The sequence below is a fragment of the Oculina patagonica genome, chromosome 8 (assembly GCF_052425735.1).
Source record: "Oculina patagonica isolate OP01 chromosome 8, crgOcupat, whole genome shotgun sequence".
Lineage (NCBI taxonomy): Eukaryota > Metazoa > Cnidaria > Anthozoa > Scleractinia > Oculinidae > Oculina > Oculina patagonica.
The window spans coordinates 33,411,853-33,432,343 of NC_135765.1; the positions used below are offsets into that span (position 1 = coordinate 33,411,853).

A 20,491-nucleotide genomic window follows, 5' to 3' on the forward strand; every position below is an offset into this window, starting at 1 on the left:
TTTGTTTGGGCAGGAGTCATGGGCTCCTGGTTTGGGAGAGAAAATAGAAAATATCAAAGCCAGACTGTAAGCTAACTTGCACTCGCAGTCTATTTTTCTCTCGAATTTCAGTCGGTACCACCATTCTGCGTTCGCATTCCTGGGGATATAAAAACGCTCGTCGGATATTGAGAAAAAAGACGGACTACAAGTAGACTAAAGCCCACTGGACCTGTACTACTGATGGAGTCAGCAACGGACGGGAAAAGCCTCGAGAAACCTCCCCTCACATCAAAGTCGGCTGACGGTTCGTTTCGTTCTTTTTCACGGCGATCTCGCGGCACCGCGAGTGTGGAAGAAAAAGTGAGAAGACGACGGCAAATTCAAGAAAGAACGGAAAAACTTAACAATTGGAGTGAAAACGAACGCAAAATACAACAACAGCTTACGGAGCCAGCAACGAACAGGATAAGCCACGAGAAACGTCTTAAATTAGCTGCTTTGGCCTGGGCTTGTACCCTCACACCACCAACAGGCTTTCCCAATGATCAGCATGAGCCACCGTCGGATGGTTCGTTTCTGACCGTTTCTCTCTTTTTCATGACGTTCTTGTAAAATTTGCACCGCTTAGCTCCATAAAACACAGCGCTAACATTAAGTTAATTTTTTCGTTTCATAGACGAGAGCCTGGAAGACAAAGTGAGAAGAAAACGGCGAGAGGCACTGTCTTACAAGTGGGATGAAAACGAAGGCAATTGACATGTATTAAAGATTATAAACTAAAGTAATCGACAGGAGTTTCCGCATATTAACACCATACTAACATACTTAATTATGCATACAACTCTCATTCTATTTACAACTACGGTTTCGATACCGTTCGCCTGTGAAGAATTATGTGGAAAAATTTGCATGTTTAATTTTAACCACAAAAGTTTGGGGCTGTGCAGAAATCTTTCTCGTGTATAAATAAATTAAGTCTCTTGCTTAATTGATGGTAAGAAACTGCTCATTGTGCTCTTGTCACTGGTAACAGAAAACTTCAAGAGTGCTATAGATATCATATCCAACCCTTGGTTTGATAGAATACGAAGCCATGAGCCGTGACCTTGGAAAATTCTGCGACATATCGAGACATACATTTTCCTATCTATAGCGTTCTTCAGAGTCACTCAATATCAGCCAATATCATAGTTTGGATTGGCTAAGTTCTTTTGATTTATAAGAAGTAAAAGATAAATCGAACTGCCGCCGAATTTCTGACCGTTCGTAACATTGGTTTGTAACTTGCTTTTAATAAAAGATAAAGCTACAGAAAATTAAAATTCAAAATTGAAAACCAGCACTGCACATCCGTAAGTTAACTTTTTATCCCGGACCGACATTTGAATGCGATCACATGAAGTTTTTCAGCCCGTTTGCCCGGGCCATAAAATCGCAAACGTCTTTTTAAGAAGATTTCTTCTGGAGGCCGAGCTGTTTACAAATGGAGGAGGAGAACTGAAGGGATCAGGGGGCGGGAAGTCTACGGCATACGGAAAAAAAGAGAGGCCTGAGAGGGGGATGGAAATAATGAAACATTTCTCGACATCGGGTACTATGGGTCAGGAGTTGTTTAATCCATGGACCAGTAGAAAGTAGAATATTGCTGGCCTGGTAACTAATTCAAAGCTCTTCATGTACACATAATGACACACATGACTACAGCATCCAAAGTAATATTTATTCCAATTTGATGTACTTAATACAACACGCGAGCTCCGCGGGGGGTCGAACTAGTTTGCTGAAGATGATATGGGATACAACAAATAAATCATGGTTTAGCAATTTTTGGCCATGACTTCTATACTGTGGCGGATTTAATTAGAAATCAAATAAAAGTGTACTAGTTAACAGTGTAAGGTGAGAAGAAAAATGTGTCCCAAAGCTCAGTAGATACCAATGATCATCCGACACATGGTGTTAAGGGAGTGGAGGGTGAAACAATGATTTTCCAAAGAGATCTACTCGCTATGATGGTGAAAGCAAAACGGGGATGGATTTCAGCGAGACCAATACTTTGTACTCACAAACAGCTACGCTCTTCAACCTGATTAGCTGTTGTGTCGCAAGATAAACCACCACCAGATCGACCAACAGATGTGCGTGAAAACAATAAAAGAGATTCTATCCGGCGACACAAATAACATCCTGCCTTGACATGATGTTTGGTTTTATTTCACAATTTCTATACAGTCTTAATAATAACTTGAAGCCCAGAAGAAGTTCATGCCATTTAATACACACTGTGCAGCAAGTACTATTTTCAGGATGGAGTTTCCCAGCTAGTGATTTATTTGTAACATGACGTCACCTTCTGACATCAATCTGACATACAACATTTGGTACGCTCGTGAGTGTTTGCCGTGTATATTGTTTAATAGGCTAGTTGCAAGTTTGAAAATCTTCCCTTTTACTAAAGAGGTTTGTGAGCCACATTGGTGCTTGTTACTCTATTTTTGGTTGCTTGCCAGCAAATTCCAGTAAATTTTCTCCGGTGATGCGATACAACTTCCACTCATCCAGACACACTGCTCCGAGCTTCTCATACAAGTCCCTGGCACTTTTATGCCAATTTAAAACAATTCCATCCACTCTGGCACAACTTTGCTCTACAGCTATCTGAAATTATAAAGTAAAATTCACTTTACCTTGTTGGTAAAGGTAAAGTCTGTGTCGGAGCCTAAGTGGCCCATACAGCCGGAGCTTATCCCAGTTTCCGTAGCATTAAGCGACTGAGAGTATTACTACTCCCCCCTGGATGGGATGCTAGTCCATCGCAGAGTTATCCCCCAGCAGTAAGTTCGCCGGTACCCATTTATACACCTGGGTGGAGAGAGGCACTGTGAGAGTAAAGTGTCTTGCCCAAGAACACAACGCAGTGCTCCGGCCAGGTCTCGAACCCGAGCCGTTCGACTCAGAGCTGATCGAGCGCGCTAACCATTAGGCCACCGCGCCTCCCATGGACCCTCATGACCTCTCCCTATTCTTTTCTCTTCTCTCTCTCCTCCCCCTCCTGAATAATTTTTCATTATAACGGAAGACAGACATTCATGAAATGAGGCAATGATGATTCAGTTCAAATCTCACAACATCCATCATTTTTCACGACCAAAATCTTGAATGTGATGTAAGAAGGTATAAAAGTGGGCTGGGGGGGGGGGTATCAGAGAGTATGGAGGTCATATATCTGCAAATAGGTTTTTATAGATACAGTATTCTCTATGCCAGTTAAATCGATGAAAAACTCCAACATAATGGGACTGCATTATTAATTCATCAAATAATCAGAAAAAAAATGAAAGGTGAATTCAGTTCTGAAATCACAGTGATATCAGCATGAAGCGCCCCTGGATGGAATGGAATGGCTTCCATGTCTGGCTACTATGCCTTTATTTCCTTCTGCGATTTTATTTGGTTCACTATCAATACTTCTCCAGAAATTAGAATTAAAGAAATTAAAAAAAATAAAAAGACATAAATTTGATATTTACAATAAAAAGAGACTGAAATTTAACTACATTGTTTACAAATAATTTTAACAGTAATTCTAAAGTAAGTTAAGTAGATCATGTGCTACATAAAACACAATTCTCGCATTCATGGTTAATTTTCGGTGAAAAATTGCAGAGACGGTAAGTTTTAAAAGTTAGTTGAGATTCGATTCCACAGCATAGGTCCCATATATATGTGTTTCCCATAGGTGACAGTATTAAATCTGGGCATGTGGAAATATATCTATATCCAAAATCTGGGCATGTGGAAATATATCTATATCCTGTAGCCTTCTTTCATAATAAAACCAACATTTTCAAGAGAGACCATAGTTTATGTTTTTTCAAGGCTTGAGAGAGCTATGTTTATATACAATCTCCACCTACCACACAAACTCTTTTCAACATCTCTGTGCCAATACCTTTACCTGTTAACAAGCAAATCAATATCAAATAGATAACACAAAAATAAACAAATACCAGTATATGTAAAATTAAGGTTCAGCATAAAGTAAATTATTACAGTTCTACATGTATACAGGCTTTTAATTTAGAACTACATAAATCAACTTCTTATTGTTACTTATTTTCGCGGGACTTTAATTTTCGCGATTCTCGCGATTTTCAGAAAATTGCGAAATTAAAGTCCCGCGAAAAACGGTTCTCGCGAAAAATAAAGTCGCGAACTTTAAACCCTTCAATAAAGTTCGTTACAATTAATCAACGTTTCGGTCATTTTCTACAAAAATTTTTCTTGGTCCTTTTGGTCAGTTTTCTGCAAAATTATCTTGGTTCAGTCGTCAAACTAGCTCTACTTTATGTTAACTAGCTCTACTTTGTTACAGAGGAACATGCCAAACTGTTTTAAGTGTTGTGTCAATTTTGAGACTTACTGATTGTTATTGCAGACCAGTATTTTGACAATTTTCGTGACATTTAGCCCCTTTAAATGCATTTTTTTGGCCAAAGCTCAAAATGTGAGTCCCATGAAATATGCCCGTTCCATTTTCGCGAAATTAAGTTTCCGCAAAAATAAGTAGCAAAAGGTAATTTAATTTCAAATTGATACAAATCGGTTCTGTTGTTTACACTGTACCTCTATAAGTTGGATCGACATAAAGGTCTTCCAATTGTAGGGACCGCCCATCCCACGTAGAATAGGTGTAAAAATATGATACAAAACCAATTGCCTTTTTCTTTGGTAAACAATTATTTTCGTCAGTGAAACATAGCTCCTCTGTTATTAGGCATCCAAACCACGGCTTCTCTCCAAATCCGTCCCTAAGCATTTCTGCAAGATACCGCAACAGATTTGATTTAGCACGTTCCTTTCAACAAGCGTCCCCTACCCAATGGCCAGTGCCTCTTGGGTATCGTTTTTTTTTTTCAATAAGTGCTCTTATTCCCTATAAGCATCCCCATCACAAAAGAGGCATTCGAGATATTTTAATATCTAAAAAACAGTCAAGTGAATTTTTTAGTGACTACAAAATTTACTTGACTGTTAAATATCAACTCTCCCATCTCGGGGGCGGGGAGGGGGGGGGGAGAAGGGGGGTTCAGGGTAGCAAAAGGGTTATGCGTGTCATGTGATTTGACAAAAAAAAAACGCGTGACACGTGAAAACAGCTCAAATCAGGCCGTGTTCCGTGAATTTCCCGTCCAGAATGTCTTTCGTTCGATTTGCTAACTTTTACGACCGTTATTCATGATTCATGCTAAAATGTTCGTGTATAATTTATGGTAGTAAACCGAAATTGACAAACGACACGAATCATGAAGACAAAGATTGTTCTTGTGTGGAGGACAGGTTTTTCTCGGCTCGAATTATGGGGTTTAGGACTTTTTTTATACACTGAGTTTGCCTGAGAGTTCACGTCTCGCTACTTAGCTGTTACTAGGCTTTTGAAAGGTAATATATATATGTTATTTGCCGGCCGGGAGGTCCGTATTGGGAAAAACTGTACCTGAGGTCTTGAGTTCGGCCCGAGGCCGCAGGCCGAGGGCCGTGCTCAAGACCGAGGGTACAGTTTTCCCAATACGGACCGACCTAGGCCGGCAAATAACATTTTTATTTTTTTTTCTACGGTTTACTGATTATTTCTTCAAAAAAATGTGCGCAAGCGGTGAAAGCCGTTCTCAAACTTGGCGCGCGAGTGGATTCCACATCTCGGCCATGAAAGAATTCTGTTTGCAGAATGTTTACCCAAGGAGATTAAGATTTCTGCTGATTTAACGTATCAAAATGAGAAATAAGCAATAAGCGGTTGTTTTTTTACCTATGTGACAGAAAAAGGAATTATTGCAAAGAAAGGATAATCAGGAAAAACGGCACACATTCAGGAAAAAAAATTATAAATGGCTTTATTTATGGTCATACAAGCCAAAACGTTACCTACTCTGGTTAAAATCAATGAAGTGTAAAAACGCCACTCAAATGCTTTTAAATGCCTCTCAAATGCTAAAAATGTCACTCAAATGTCACTAAATGTCGCCCGAATCCATAAAAGGGAAAATCACCTGATCTGTTCATGACAGAAAGTTGTCAAAGCTTACAAATTTATTCATTTACAATCTGCCGAAAGTTTGCCGTGTTTTCGCAAAGCTAAGAAAATCTTTTCAAATACTAATGTATGTAAACTTTTTAAACACGTTTCAAAAGGAAAACTTTGTCCTCAATGATTTTTAATCCGAATCGGAATCATCGCTTATGATCGCGACGCGTTTCTTCTTTCTTGAGGGCCACGAGGTGCTGTCTTCTGAACTCACCGGCGCTGCAGAGGACATAAAATTGAAGGTACATCCTTCGAACTTGCCAATCGTGGCTCCTGAGAAAAATCCTTCAGTCTTCGAGGAAGAGGCTTCTTGCTGGACTGACTGACACATCTTTTCTGTTTTCATCTCAGAGTTACCAGAGAAACTGGCGGAGGACCGGCTCAGCACCATTGACATTCGTCGCTGATGACCTTCAGATGCTGCCTTGTATGAATCTAAACTTTTCAGGTTTTTGTGTCCGCTGAGTTGGGCTACGTAGTTTTCCGGGAGGTCTGCATCCATTAAACGAGATATACATGTTTTTCTTACTGAGTGGTTACTGATTTTTCCGGATAGTCCTGCGGCTTTGGCTGCGTTTACGAGGAATTTACCGATCGCATTCTTACCGAGAGGACTGTTGCAGTACCATATCTGTGAATCTGGCTTCCTCTTGTGGTTAATGGCCAAAAAGAACGGAGAGTCCGGGTGTTTCATCTTTTCCGAGCGATGAGCGGCGAACATCTTGTAGAGCTTTACAGGGCAACGCTCGTTGTTTGTGGGCCGCGCGGTTGGATTAAATGCTCTTTGGTGCGTACCTTCGCCATGTCTTGTTTTTGAACCTCTCTCAGCTGCCCACACCAGAACTTCTTCATCACGTTCAGGATCTTTTTCAATGACAATGTCTCCCCATCTTAATTTCCGGGACTCGTCTCGAGCTCTGAAGCCAAAATGCAGGGATAAAACCCACCAAACGGTTCGCTGCAGTACCTCTGGGTCGTGGTCACCGAACTGTTTCGTACGAAACAACAAATCTTCTTCACTATCGGTGATTGCCCTTGCCGCTTGTGGGCGATTTCCCTTGGCGTGCTTCTCAACCAGCTCTCTTTTCTTTGCAAGGAGGACTTCTCTTGACTTTGCAAACTCCATGTCTTGGAAGATATTAAAAGATGAATGTTTGTCCTTTAGTTGCCGCTAAATACTTCTTTGGAAAGAGGTCAGGGAAGAGGGTTCGTAAACACCGCCATCTTTTTTTCTCACGTTCATGAAAAATTTGCACAGCAGTACGTTCAGTTCGTTGGCTGAGATATTTTCCAGATTTCTACGCTCACCGATTGACAAACAATATCTGTTCCAGACATTTATGTCATATCCTGTTTTCTTGGTCGTATTTTCCGGTCTCTGTTTTTCAATGTACTCTTGGATTGTGAGCATTTCATCTTCTTCGTTGTCGTTCCTCGCGTTTCCGTAATTTGTGTTGGCTGAAGGTATGTTTTCCTCATCTGGATAATAGAATTCATTTCGCTATGATAGCTATCGCTGTCAGAAGCCATAACAGTTTTAGTTTTTCTCGTTAGTGTTTACATTTTTCTTTTTTTAGTGTAACAAAAACTTCTCGAAAAGTTGCAAAGCTGGAAAACTCGGAGCGGTCCGTAACCGGGGTCCGGTTGAGAAAAACCGGACCGCTGCGGCGCGCGCAATTAGCCAATCAGATCCAAGGATTCAGGATTCCGGACCGCTGAGATGCTTGAGAAAAAAATAATTAACAATTATTCGCCGAAGGCGAAGTGATTATTGTTGAATAATCACTGAGCCTGAGGTGAATAATTGTTTTAGTAAAATTTTTAGAGGTGATCATCAAGAACTAAAAAAATAACGATAGCAAACAAGAAAACAGCAAACACAAGTGTTCGCTTGCATACAGTGTAAACCAGTTTAATGCTTCTGGTTTAATTCATCGATTGCAATCAGAATTTATTTAGTTAAAGCAATAAAACGGAACAAAACAAACACTATGAGAAAGATAGATGTCCGGTACCTTTGTATGATTGTTGATGACTTCTAAGCGAATGTGCGAATCCTCTCGAAAATGAGTAGCTCCGGTGAGAAGAAAACTAAATAATGTTCGTTCAATCGATCTGACTGAGTTTCTCATCGATCGCCAAAACCGCCGTGTTTACGATCATTTCTAATTCCTTGAGAACCAACTCTTGAAAATATGTTCGGTCCAAAAGCCTTGGTAGTTAATTTGAAAAATTCCCAATGTTTAAAATATCCAGGACTTGGACTGGTTTCTTTCAAATCAAAGAAATTTTCATTCAGCAAGAGCGGCCATTTTTACTTGCCTGGATGTTAAAGGTGGCGTGGCTAAGTAACCAAGCCTTCAAAGCTATAATCACCTCGCGCGGGGTGATTATAGCCTCATAAGCCGAGCTTCTCGACCAATCAGAATGCTTCAATTCTTATAATCACCTCTGAAATTATACTAATACTGCAGTATTACCTTCTTCAGTGAGTTTTACTCTTGATTCAGGTTTTTTCATAAACAAAGCTAAATCCTGCAAAATCAAAATGGAATGAGTAAATTAATAAATTTTACTTTGAGTGTAGAATAAAATATCCTCATGTTGAAGGCAGCCTCAGTTACAGAGCCAATCACCCCCGCCACTGTGCAATGTTTTTTTTGCGCGTAAATGGTGTGACTCAAATCACACTCTTGCTGTCGATGACCTGCCCTGCACTGACGTGGTATAATGCATACTGGCAACTTACTTTTATCATTCTCAGGATAACTGGGACATCCTCTGCTACTGCTTCCCGTATTCGCCAGTCAGTTTCCATCCTCGATCAGTCGCAAATGACTCCTTTACTGCCAGAAAACTCTAGGTTGTTAGTAAAAAGCGTACTGGATAACGCCGTATAACGAGAATCGACGTGACTGCAGCTTCTGTTTTTTAAAATTAAATTTTCATTTTGCATTTTTGATTCTTGTAAATCCAAAGAGCTTAGTCAATCCAAAATAATCAACAATTAATTATTAAGCGATTCAGAAGAGTACATTAAATCAAGCCTTGGGGGGGGGGGGGGGGGGGGGGAATGTCAGGGTGCTCATCGGAAATATGCGAAAAGACCCCAAGAGGTACCAGAAACTCACTTTAGGGGTGGCTCAAATTCATTTTCACCGGCCCTACCAAATATCTGTTGAGTAACGAATAATTCCCTTCTTTTTTTGGTACCGAGATTGGTTTTAAACACCCTTAACGGTACCAATCTACAATTTTTTTACCCTTAAAGGAACGACGAGCAAAATGTTCTATCTTAAAGACGGCGCATGCTATCGAGCTAAAAATCTTCAACAAGATATATATTAAGGACTTCTAATAGCCAGTGAAGGATAAAAACTCAGGGTTCTTGCGATTCTGGGTTTTAGAATTTTGATGACGTCACGTGAAAACCAAGAACAGCGCTCTTCTGAATCCTTTAGTTAGCACTTCTTAATTGACATAATATAGTTTGGATAGGCTAAGTTCTTTCAGTTTGGTTTACAAGAACTGAAAAAATTTCGGACTACCAGTCATTTAGTGTTTTAAAGACCTCATAACCTTGAATGCGCGAAACAAGTACAAAATCTTTTGCCCAGGCCACTTATTTACATGTCATTAAATGAGAATCTAAGTAACATCTATTGTGTTATGCCTCATTCTTCAAAGCCTTCCGACACATATAAATGAAGTGTGCCAAAGTGGCCCTGTATTCTGCAGTTGCTTTTTCCTCACATGACGCGAAAATTAAAGAAAAACGGCCGATTTTTACCGATTTTCTCGAAAACAAATCGATATTTAGTCAAACTAATTAAGCACGCATTGATTTGTATCACAGTCATAAAGGGCTCTTTTATCAAAAGTTAAGAATGTAAGTAACAATTCATTTTTCGACGCTTGCCACCGAATGTCTGACTGTTGGTAGCATTGGCTCGTAATTTGCTTTCAGAAGTTTAAAGATAAAGCTGTAGTAATTCAACCCCAGATTGGAGTATCTTTCGAGCGCCTCGACTGTTTGCAAGCATAAAACCAATCGACTGATTGAACTAAAAATTGGAATGCAACGTTGAAAATAACACAAAGGGGAAAGGAGTCACCAACAAATATTAGTTCAATTTGCTGAATTTTAAATTCAAACAAGAAACTTACCTTAAAAAAATTGAGACGTGAATGAAATTTTTAACGCTAAAACCTCATGAAAACAATCCAATTTTCTTTGCTTGGTTGCCTTGTTTAACATTTTTGCCACAAATAAGAAAGCCTTTCAATCCACGCTCTGCTTCTCTTGGACAAAAGCTACTTATTCTTTGTACGTATATAATGACGTAATTCGGCGTTAACTGAAGGTATCTTGACCACTATATGTTTCAGTTTCCATGCCTACAAAGGGTTGTATTTTTTCGTTTAATGTTATGTGTTCCATGAAAGAGGTTCTGAAATTAATGAAACCACGACAAGCTAGCAAAAAGGCATTATTTGACAGGGCGCGAAATTATTTCTTGAAAGTTTACACCTGGGTATAAATTCTGACTATAACATAACAGTATGAAAAATTGCAGGTTATTATATTTCTCCAAGGTAAATTATGAATACTAGTGAATAAATTGTCGCTAAATTATCTATACTCAGGTGATGGAAAGACCGCCTTTAAATCCCTTTAAATACAGCTATGCATGTTGCAACGTGACGGCAAAACAGCTCGCCGTCCAATCGCCAGACGCAAACACCTGTTCTATTGTTCACTTCTTTTTGTTGAACATTTTTTTCGGAAGAGTACGTAAAACTTTTTAAAATTGTTTTGATGCTATGCATTGCAAACGAAGGTAGAAGCACGAATAATATATTTTCTTCCGCGGAATACCTGATCGGCATGTATCTCAGCTCATTCGCTTGCCGTTCTCAACCGGTTTCACCTGAGCTTGAGTTCGAGCAACGGATCTTTCTCTGAGCAAACATTTTGAGCCACTGAATAAGAAATGGACTTTAAAGAACACAAAGGAATCGAAAAAAGGTTAGTACGAATGAGCTTTTATTTATACTTTTGAAGATGAAACTGGGATATTCAGTTTGCGTTAATATGATTGATCTTTGCCGAAATGCTCTGAGCGCAAAACGGCCATTTAGCCCACATTTAAACGTGCCAAATTTGTAATCAGGCACAGCTCCAGAAAATTTCGTTGACAGTTCAGTCACAGTTTAAATTAAACCATTCTAACGGCTACATTCTTGCTAACAAGCTCCGATATAAGTGTCCGGCAAGCGAGCGCACCAGATTTATCCTTGAACTGCAAAAATACACATGCATTCAGCTGTCGAGGCAATAGAAACAGATTAAAACCAACAAATCCCTAGGAATGAAATGTTTTTCGGTTAAAAAATCGGGAAATTTAGCGGAGATCGTGAAACTTAGTATTTAACTTGTATCTAAATAAATGTAAAGTAATAAAAATGTTCGCTCAACTATATACATGACCTTGGTATAAGCGCGGGTTCTAATTGGATCGGCCGAAATATTCGATCAAAGAAAGACCAGAAGCCGGGATTGAGTAAGAAGTTTTACACTTTTATACACGGTCGATTTTGCTTTTCAAGTTTTTTGATAATATACGCTTGTATATATGTCACTTTAAGACCACGAAATTTTGTCGCTTACTTTTCTTTTTCACCTAGCTAAATTGATTTTGGTAACAGTCATGTACATGCGACATGTATGCATGGATGCATATAAAAATCTGCTTTATAATTTTCCTAGTTGAATTATCGATCCTCGCCGAAATTTCTCCATCGGTTCTCATGATATTTTTGGCTAGATCCAAAATTTGCCGCATGATACTCTGAGCGCGAGGCAAAAAGTGAAAGTCATTCTAAAAGAATGGCTTTACTGATCATGAGGGAATTTATCTGCGGAAATAGTGCCTTTCAAGTTTGCCCAGATGTAGCCACCCAAGAAATTTCGGGACAAATGTTTTCGGTGGCTTTAATTATGTGATTTTTGGATTGACTGATTTATTTACTGGCTGATCGAATGATTGATAGATTTTTAATGGGTTATGCATAGTTTCCTCCGGGTTTCAGGACTTGTATAAAGTAATAATCATTTTAAGTCGCAAACAGAAAAAATTATTGTAATTGGCCAGAACTCACTGTATTACGATAAAATTAAGATGATGGTGTCTTTCGTGTATAGCCCCCTCTACAAGGAATTAAAAATTGAGATTCAGGTAAAATTCAAACCTGTCTATGTTGTTTTTAGGGTGTAATGAAAGCTTCTCGCAAACGAAAGTTAACATGACTCATCTCAAATTTTCTAAAAAAGCAGTAAGTTATTCTAATGATTTTCGTTAGATAGTTGAGTTCTCCTGTATGGTCCTCTGTCTCTCCCCCCTCTCCCCTCCCCATTACACGTACACCATCTGGCTTCTCCGTGAGTACACTTGTCATGACCATGCCCCTTATTTCATTTCATTTCTTTGCAGATCTATGACCAGCAGCGATCGTAACGCGGAGAAGGAAAGAAGGCTCAATGCAAACATGATCGAACGAAGAAGAATGCAGAACATTAATTCAGGGTTCACAAGTTTAAAACGACTGCTTCCCCCCACAGATAAGAAGCAAACGAAAGCGGCCATTTTGCAGCAGGCGGTTCAACACATGATGCGTCTTCAACGGACAGTGATTCAACTCAGGGAGAATAACAATGCTCTACGACAAGATTTAGCGGAAGAAAGAAAACAAAATCTATCCTGCAGGGAGCAGTTAGATGCTTTTATTAGCGACAAATTTATTTGGCGGGAGTTGAAAGGACCAAGTATGTTCCAGTTCCCTCACGCAGCGCAAATGAAAGGACAGCCACCGACTCCTCCGCATGAAGTCTGCAACGACAGAGCGTTTAACCGCTGGTCTCCGGTACCGTACGACGGTGCAGCAGTGAATTCTTATGAATACAAAGTCTTTGATCTTCCCAGTTGCCGAGATTCAAGAAAACGGAGTCTTGCTCCAGTGATAGAGAAGAGATGTGAGTCTTGGGATGGCAAAGGACGCCCTGCAAGACATTTTAACCAATTGCAAAGAGCGAGTGGTAGAGCATGCGCAGAGGAAGCCACACCTTCGTACCAAGGGGCAAGCTACTTTACTGTGTCACGTGGTTCTCCGGATGCAGGTACACCTGGTCACGTGATGCGGAGTAATAATTTGCATTGCATCGTAGATGCAATTAATTTGATTGAAAAAAGTTAATAACAAAAGCTAGCTTCATTTATTATCTTTAAAAATGTTACACATTAACGAAAGAAAAAGGAGATCTTCGCTGTTGATCTTCTACCTTATCAGTTAAAAAGAAATCCTGAAGAAAAAAAATCCAGGCTCCGAAGGGATTCCAATTCACCCCAGAGGGTACTCGGGATTTCAAGTGACGGGGATGATCGAATGGGGGCAAAAAACAAGACCTAAAAAATCCCTCGGGCTTCCAACATAGCCAAAAACATCCCTGGTTCAAACTCTATTCGCAGAACTACACAACCAAGGCACTACCACGAATCTTCAGATTGTTTTTTAGATCCCAAAACATCCCTACTTAAATGAAAAAATACTTTCCAAATTTCCTACCCCCCCCCCCCCCCCAAAAAAAAAAAAAATCCCGGAATCGAAAATTTCAAACCCCCCAAAATCCTCTCATCATCCCTGTCACTTGAAATCCCGATTATCTCCCCCCCCCCCCCCCCCCCCGGTCTATTCGCATGGCTTTTAAGATTCCGATGGAAACGCATTAGACTAAGATCATGGGTTCAAAAAAATAAATTCCGTTAGCTTTAAAGATCTCATTTTTCTTTTTTTTTATTTCCACGAGTTTAAATTTTTTTTTCTTTAATTTTTTTTTTTTTTTTTTTTAAAAATTTTTTAAAAAAAATTTTTAGGGGGGAATGAAATAAAAGCCAATACGAAACAGAACACAGAGAAAAAAAGAAGACGAAATGGCAACAGGCTGCGAAATAAAGAGACTTTGTCAACAGAGAAAAACGTCAAGTAACAGTTTATGTTTGTATATTTTGCCTATGCGTGAAGACTGGCATCTTCGTGTAAGATAGTATTGAATTTTGTAGCTTATTGACAGGAACAAATCCATCAAAGCAATCTAGTTAGCTACTGTTTTAATAAAATCGTTAATACAAAAATAGTGTACATAGAAAAATTTTGTGTATAGCATAGAGCATAGAAAGAACAATGTAATTATGTAATTACTATATTTTCATTTTCGACTTGTATCATAGTTAGTATGCTTGTATATAGGAGTTTATTGTAGAAAGGTGTTTCTTTTGTTGTCTGAAAATCAGACGTGTAAATTGACATGGGGGGAGGAGAGGGTAGGTAAGCCCCTGGTGGGTGAGGAGTTGGCTAGTGGCCAAGTGTGCTGCTGTGACGTCACGTAGTTGACAAGGAGGATTTTCTCGCCTCAATGTATTATGTTGCGAGCAAAATTGTGTGGAGTTACTTGTATTGAGAGTGAACATGTACCATGATTAAAGCAATATTCTGGCAGGACCAGATACAGCACAAATAAGCTTGTAGCCTTGTTTAGCATGAAATTATTGGGCTTAAGGATATTTTTTTCCGTATCGTATGAAATGAGTAAAAAAAAATTCTAGCTAGCCTGCGCAACTAGAAGAACCCGGAAGAGGTATGGAAATCAACTTTGTTTTACGAGGGTTGCACATAACAGTCTTTCGACTGACAAACCTGTGGCCCTCGGATTCCCGATCGAATTGGAATTTAGAGGTGTTGATTTTTGTGGAGGGAGGAAAACCGGAGAACCCGTTTGAGAAAAACCCTCGGAGCAAGGACGAGAACCAACCTCACCTGGCCTTGTCCTCGTTCGCTCTTCACCTTTGAGAACTCAGGATTAGCTCAGAGATATTCAGTGCAATTCATTCTATTTTGCTTACTTTAAAGCGCGTGAAAAAATTTTTCTGTCCCAGCTTGATGTTGATACCAAAATAATTTTGATTTCTTTGTAAGATTTAAAGTAGATAACGCAGGTACGCGTGGAACCATTCTATAATCTTAGTACAAGTGAGGAGTATTGCACAAACGATTTACACTACGAATGATATTTAACAAAATATTTTTAGTTGCTTTTTCGTTCGGCCTCTGTTTCGAAAGAGTTCAGAATTTGCATTTATAATTACGGAATGGAAATGCATATGTGACTTGGACAGTTTAAGACTGGTTTTCATATGAGAGATTTTTCTCCAAGCTTCATTTTGCAACAGAAGTGTAAGGAACCAATAATAACCTGTTATTAATACGAAAAAGCAAGTGAAATTTAATATATATCTTCCGTTATTGCACAGATAAATCATTTTAATACTTATTGAATAATATCACAGTTAAAAGCACCCAACCGTATATTTCTTTTCAATCGCATATCTTTCAATAAAAAAAATATTGAAATTGCTACCAGAATCAAAAATCATTTGAAAGTAAAATCTCGAATCCTTTAATTTTGGGCTCATTTCAAACATTGTTTTCGACCTTCGAGTCATTTTAGGACATTTTCGGATATGCTCGGGAATGTCTTAACTGTCCTAGGTTTTACGAGAGAAAGTATTGATTCGAAAGTTTTAGTAAAAATTAGATTTTAATCTTTGACCAATCAGAGTCGAGCAATTTGTCAGTTACGATAAGTACCCTAGTTAGTAATTTAAACAATTAAAACGGCTCATTAAAGTTAGAGGATCTTTGTAAGAGGGTGGAAAAGGACGACGAGGGAGGGTTGGCAATTAACATTTTTCCTTTCATCATTTGTATGATCCTATTAGAAATTATGCGTAGCGGTCACAAAATCCTTGTTTACGGAAAACTGAAAATTGATTATTTTTTTAAGATAATTTTTTTTGACCACGGTCTACGTGTAATAAAGGGCTATTCCGCAGATCATGTTTCACGTAAGAAAGACGAAGGAAAGAAAAAAAAAAACCAGTAATTCCACTTGTTTCACGTCGAATGCTGAATTATTCATTTCACGGCTTGTAAAAAAATATTGTTTACCACCCTCTTGTAAAAAGCCAATTACTCAGATTCGTACCCAGTAGCTATTTATGTGTTTTTGGGGATAGAGGAGATTTTTTTCCGGTATTCCCCTCCCCCCACAACTCCCCGCGCGCGTCGCTTCACTCGTATCCAATCTCTCCTCACCCGAAAAACATTTAGTAAAGACTGGGCATGAGTCCGACAGTTACTGTGTTGGAGATCCACTGCAACTTAAACTATCATTATCGCTAACATCGGTGCTACTGCTGCTGTGTTTTCGTGCGGGGCTCTGAGCAGTTGAGGTTGGACTGTAACTCAGCGCGTTTTTCGTATCAAGGCCGTTCGCTTCGCATCCGTCAATCCGACTGTTTTCCAAATATTGCTGTAATTTTTCGGCTTCCAGCTTTTTCCTGTCTTTTGCGCGCCTGTTTTGGAACCAAACTTGAATGCGATCTTCTGTGAGCCTGGTTGGCTCTTCCAGCTTTAACCGTTCCTCTATGTGTGGATATTTTTCTTTTGCGTACACGGCTTCGAGTATCTCCAGTTGTTCCTTGGTGAGATTTTTTCTTTTCCTCTTCGATTCTTGCTTCTCGGTGACCGTTGGTTCTGGCGAGCTTGTGGGTACATTAGACAAACGCATTTTCTTTGCGACTGAAATAAACCCCAAAAGAATAATGTAAACAAACAAACAAACAAACAATACAAACAAATGGTTTGCTACGCTCATGTATGTTAACGCGCGCTTCATGCACTATTAATAATTTGCGCGCATGTTATCAATTGCTTGAATTAAAATGCAAAGAATAACATAAATTGAATGTTTATTTTCATTGGAGGGAGTGTTTTTTGGTTTAAAGTGAGACTCATTTTTACTGAATGTTTTGCGCTCTGTTTTTGCTTTACACAACCCCAGATGCATGTAACTGAAATTGTGGTATACAGAATGGAATTGTTTAGTGAGAGAGGGAATCTGTTTTGCTTTAATAGCGAGGATTTGAAGAGAAATTTTCCAATCAACGGAGGCAAGTGACCTCAGTTTAACTAGAAAAATATATCGGCAACAAAACTCTCAATGTAAGACAGAAATATTTAAGTAAAGATTTTGCTTAAACTTCCATCGTCAAAATCAGAAAATGGGTTGGAGAGACCGGGTTTTTATTGGCCATACAGTGGAGTGGGTTCTTATAACCGGAAGAAAGTTTCTGTTACCTAATTCTTAGTTGGCGCAAAGCCGAGGTAGAGGGGGAGAAGGGTTAGAAGCAGCATTCTACAATATTCCTGATGGTATCCACACAATAGTGAGAGTAACATGGAAAGATATACTCACGTAACACTCACCTGGTTGAATAGTCTCACTCTCCACCACCCCCTCAGTGGAAGCCACACAAGCTGCACTTTGTTCTCTGGGCGGTCCCACAAAACACTGCGGGGACGCCAGCATCCCATAATATGCAACTGGTTGTGGAAGCGAGCATGGTTGCGCATGCGTCAATGGGAAATGATAAGCCGCTGGCATGGGAGAAATATCGTAGAGATGTGAAAATGGGATGCGATGTCCTGAAAAATAGTGAAGCTGACCAGAGCCAGGATTAAGCGAAGTGAAATCCAGAAATGAGAGTTGATAGCGAGCTTGTTGAGCTTCTGAAAGAAAATATCGCATTCCTCGCTTCATGGCGACCAAAATACTCGCAGCTTCCAAGACATCAGGAGTGAGATTGTTAGGTTTAGCTTCATCTTGAGGTTCCACCATTGTTATTTATTTTTCCTGCAGCAAAATACTGTATGTGAGTAATTAACTTAGACTGGTTTATCTTAAATTAAAATGGCTTCTACCTTCCTGATTTATAAGCACAGAATACATTTAGTAATGAAGTCTTCACTACGTATTTGTCATTTTGCTCACAGTTTTTTATGTAGGAAACCGCAACAGACAAAGTACAATAAAAAATTATAATTTCACGCGCGTTTTCAGACTACGCCAACTCGCATCGATCATAAGTCGTCGGATTACTTCGGAAATCTTCGAGTTAACTTTGAAATTTTCCTGAGTCGTCGGCCTGTAATTTTCTGCTCTTGGTCAGTGCACTTTAATGGCTTTCTCATCTTACGAAACTTACAACCTAGGTGTATACGTTGTAGCTACCAAATTGTAACATATATAGTTATTATTATTGAGTTCCAATACGGAAACTAAACAATAAGTCAATAAATACACTTTAATTTGATTCTCAAAAGCTCTTCTTGTACTGCTCGCTCGCCCAATGTTTTAGCCCTTGAAGATTAAATTCACAGTTTCGAGCAAAAATTTGGGAAAGACCAAAAATAAAATTTTGCCTGTCTTGGTCTGATTTTTGCTAAAGTTAATCAATCTAGACTAGGAACAGTAAAAAACTTGAGGGAAATAATAGCGACCCGCGAACACAAGGGAACGATCGCGAGACGTATTTCGCGCGGGTCTCAAACGGGCCAGGTCTCGCGCGGGTATTTTGGCTCGCCAGTTTTCTCGCTAGATGAACCATAAAGGGAAAAACAAAGAGGGACTTCTCGCAGTCTGAAATAAATTTGAGGAAAATCGCATGTAGATTTTTTTCGACAAAAAAACTTGGTAACTTTATTATATTATTAGCAAATAAAATTAAAGAAACGAAAATACAATAATTCATAAGAATGCTTCGCATAGATTTTACTTTAAAAAAAATAACAAGTTTCTCGCCAGGATGAAAAAAGCCGGCAAAAAAGTCTTTATTTAAAATATCCGATCGGTCCTAACTGTTAGTGCCGGGTTTAAAACAACGAAAAATTTGAGCTTAATTTCAGCTGTATGCGCAAACATCCTAAAATTCCACGACAGTACCGGTTAAGTTGTAAAATCAATGCCTGCTTCTCTTATCCACGTAAAATTTAATATCAAATGGCCGTATAAATCGCGACTACAGAAAGATTATCTGCCAAAATATTTTCATTTTACAATCTAAAGGCTAAAACTAGCTTCAGCGAAATTCGTTGACACGAAGCTGGCGACGGCACCGGGAGCTTCCACTAAAATAAACAATCGAAAACAAGCTCTAATTATTGTCTATCAAAAACGATAATTCTCAAAACAATTAAAGAGTTAGCAAGTTTACACAATTTATTAACTGTTAGCAGTTTCTTGGATCAGTTAAGGATTAAACTGAATCTGCTAAAAATTAAAGACGATTGTTAAATGTTGTGTATCCGATCAAGTCGGTTATTTATCATAATTGTGTTTAATAATTATTATAAAGCTAAAAGTTCACGCGCGAAACTAACCTACACATCTAAAAATGCGGTTTACAAGTACGTTATTGCATAAGTATGAATGAAGAAGGAAAGATTACCAACTCAAATTTTAGCATTCGTCAGTTTAAAACTGATTCAAACAGTTTCACAAGTAAAAATCTCCACTGATTGCGACGCATCGGTTCAGTAAAACCTGAAGCTGACGTTTAACAACGTTCTAATTGCTCGCTCATTTTAGAATGGCGAATAAATCATCAACCGATTGATTTCGTGATTTTTTTAACGTTTGTTTTGAATAAAAGAAACTGATTTAATTACCTACGTTTAGCTAGTAAGTTGAAACCAGTAAAGAGAGTCATATTTAAAGCGCTGATTCTCTTTCAAGGCAATTTGATTTAATTTGCTACTCGGTGAAGTAAATCAAAGATTCAAGGACTTTCAAATTTGTGAGGAATACTTCACGTTGAAACGGTAAAAAGTAGCCTCAAGTTATGATCTTCCATCATTCAGCCGCAATCATTTCAAAGCTTACAGAAATCTGTTAATTAGCTTTAATTCTACAATTCTTATTAAATTTATCGGGTTGGTCGTGCATTAGGTTAGCGATTTTCTGTTCTTTTCGTGCAACTGCAAGGTCGAAAGCGAAGATTGAACTCTCGATCTAAGCAAAAGTTTGTAAAACTATTTAATTTACATTTTCACTCAATTAACATTCAATTATTGGTAGCCAATTTAAATTTTCAGCAGTAAATTTGTAAACAGTAAAGCTGAAAACAGCCGCGAAGAGGGGCAAAACCATGCACAATTTCGCCGGGGTTTCAACAAACTAACTTGTTTAAGAAATCTAACGCTTTCAATCATACTACCGCAAATATCCGACTGGAACTTACCTAAAGTCGAAGATATCTATCGGGATTTGGGTGGATTTAGCCCTTGGAAGGAGAAGATCTCCGTTCTTGCTGACCGGTCGATGCAAAAACTAGCAGAAAGTCCCTCATTTCGACTGTTGAAGACAAGATCATTCATTGTTAGCAACGAATCTTGCGTCAGCTTTACCGCGTGCTGTGATTGGCTACTTGCGCGTTAATTACAGTCGTCACTGCACTGGAATGGTTTCTG

General features: G+C 38.9%; 3 protein-coding genes across 3 annotated transcripts; 1 reads left to right on the forward strand and 2 right to left on the reverse strand.

Annotated features, from left to right (window-relative positions):
- Positions 1-975, forward strand: LOC144662478 (uncharacterized). Its single transcript, XM_078523289.1, has 2 exons — positions 1-550; positions 659-975. The coding sequence occupies exons 1-2, from the start codon at positions 223-225 to the stop codon at positions 736-738; spliced, it is 408 nt and encodes a 135-aa protein (XP_078379415.1). The 5' UTR covers positions 1-222; the 3' UTR covers positions 739-975.
- Positions 976-2,159: 1,184 nt separating this feature from the next.
- On the reverse strand, positions 2,160-8,885 carry LOC144662493 (thialysine N-epsilon-acetyltransferase-like). Its single transcript, XM_078523305.1, has 5 exons — positions 8,817-8,885; positions 8,548-8,602; positions 4,609-4,803; positions 3,896-3,940; positions 2,160-2,636 (listed from the first exon to the last, which is right to left on the reverse strand). The coding sequence occupies exons 1-5, from the start codon at positions 8,883-8,885 to the stop codon at positions 2,467-2,469; spliced, it is 534 nt and encodes a 177-aa protein (XP_078379431.1). The 3' UTR covers positions 2,160-2,466.
- A 7,145-nt stretch (positions 8,886-16,030) lies between these two features.
- On the reverse strand, positions 16,031-20,396 carry LOC144662678 (uncharacterized). The gene is made up of 3 exons (XM_078523530.1): positions 20,263-20,396; positions 17,450-17,876; positions 16,031-16,762 (listed from the first exon to the last, which is right to left on the reverse strand). The coding sequence occupies exons 2-3, from the start codon at positions 17,859-17,861 to the stop codon at positions 16,317-16,319; spliced, it is 858 nt and encodes a 285-aa protein (XP_078379656.1). The 5' UTR covers positions 17,862-17,876; positions 20,263-20,396; the 3' UTR covers positions 16,031-16,316.
- Between the last annotated feature and the right edge of the window lie 95 nt (positions 20,397-20,491).

Bases quoted from the DNA above. Each gene is read 5' to 3' on its own strand.
- LOC144662478 (XM_078523289.1), top strand. From the start codon at position 223: ATGGAGTCAGCAACGGACGGGAAAAGCCTCGAGAAACCTCCCCTCACA. The intron at 551-658 runs GTTCGTTTCTGA...TTCGTTTCATAG, and splicing joins GCATGAGCCACCGTCGGATG to ACGAGAGCCTGGAAGACAAA.
- LOC144662493 (XM_078523305.1), bottom strand. From the start codon at position 8,885: ATGGAAACTGACTGGCGAATACGGGAAGCAGTAGCAGAGGATGTCCCA. The intron at 4,804-8,547 runs GTAATACTGCAG...GGTATCTTGCAG, and splicing joins AGTAAAACTCACTGAAGAAG to AAATGCTTAGGGACGGATTT. The intron at 3,941-4,608 runs GTACAGTGTAAA...GCTTGTTAACAG, and splicing joins TGTCGATCCAACTTATAGAG to GTAAAGGTATTGGCACAGAG.
- LOC144662678 (XM_078523530.1), bottom strand. From the start codon at position 17,861: ATGGTGGAACCTCAAGATGAAGCTAAACCTAACAATCTCACTCCTGAT. The intron at 16,763-17,449 runs GTGAGTGTTACG...GGTTTATTTCAG, and splicing joins GAGTGAGACTATTCAACCAG to TCGCAAAGAAAATGCGTTTG.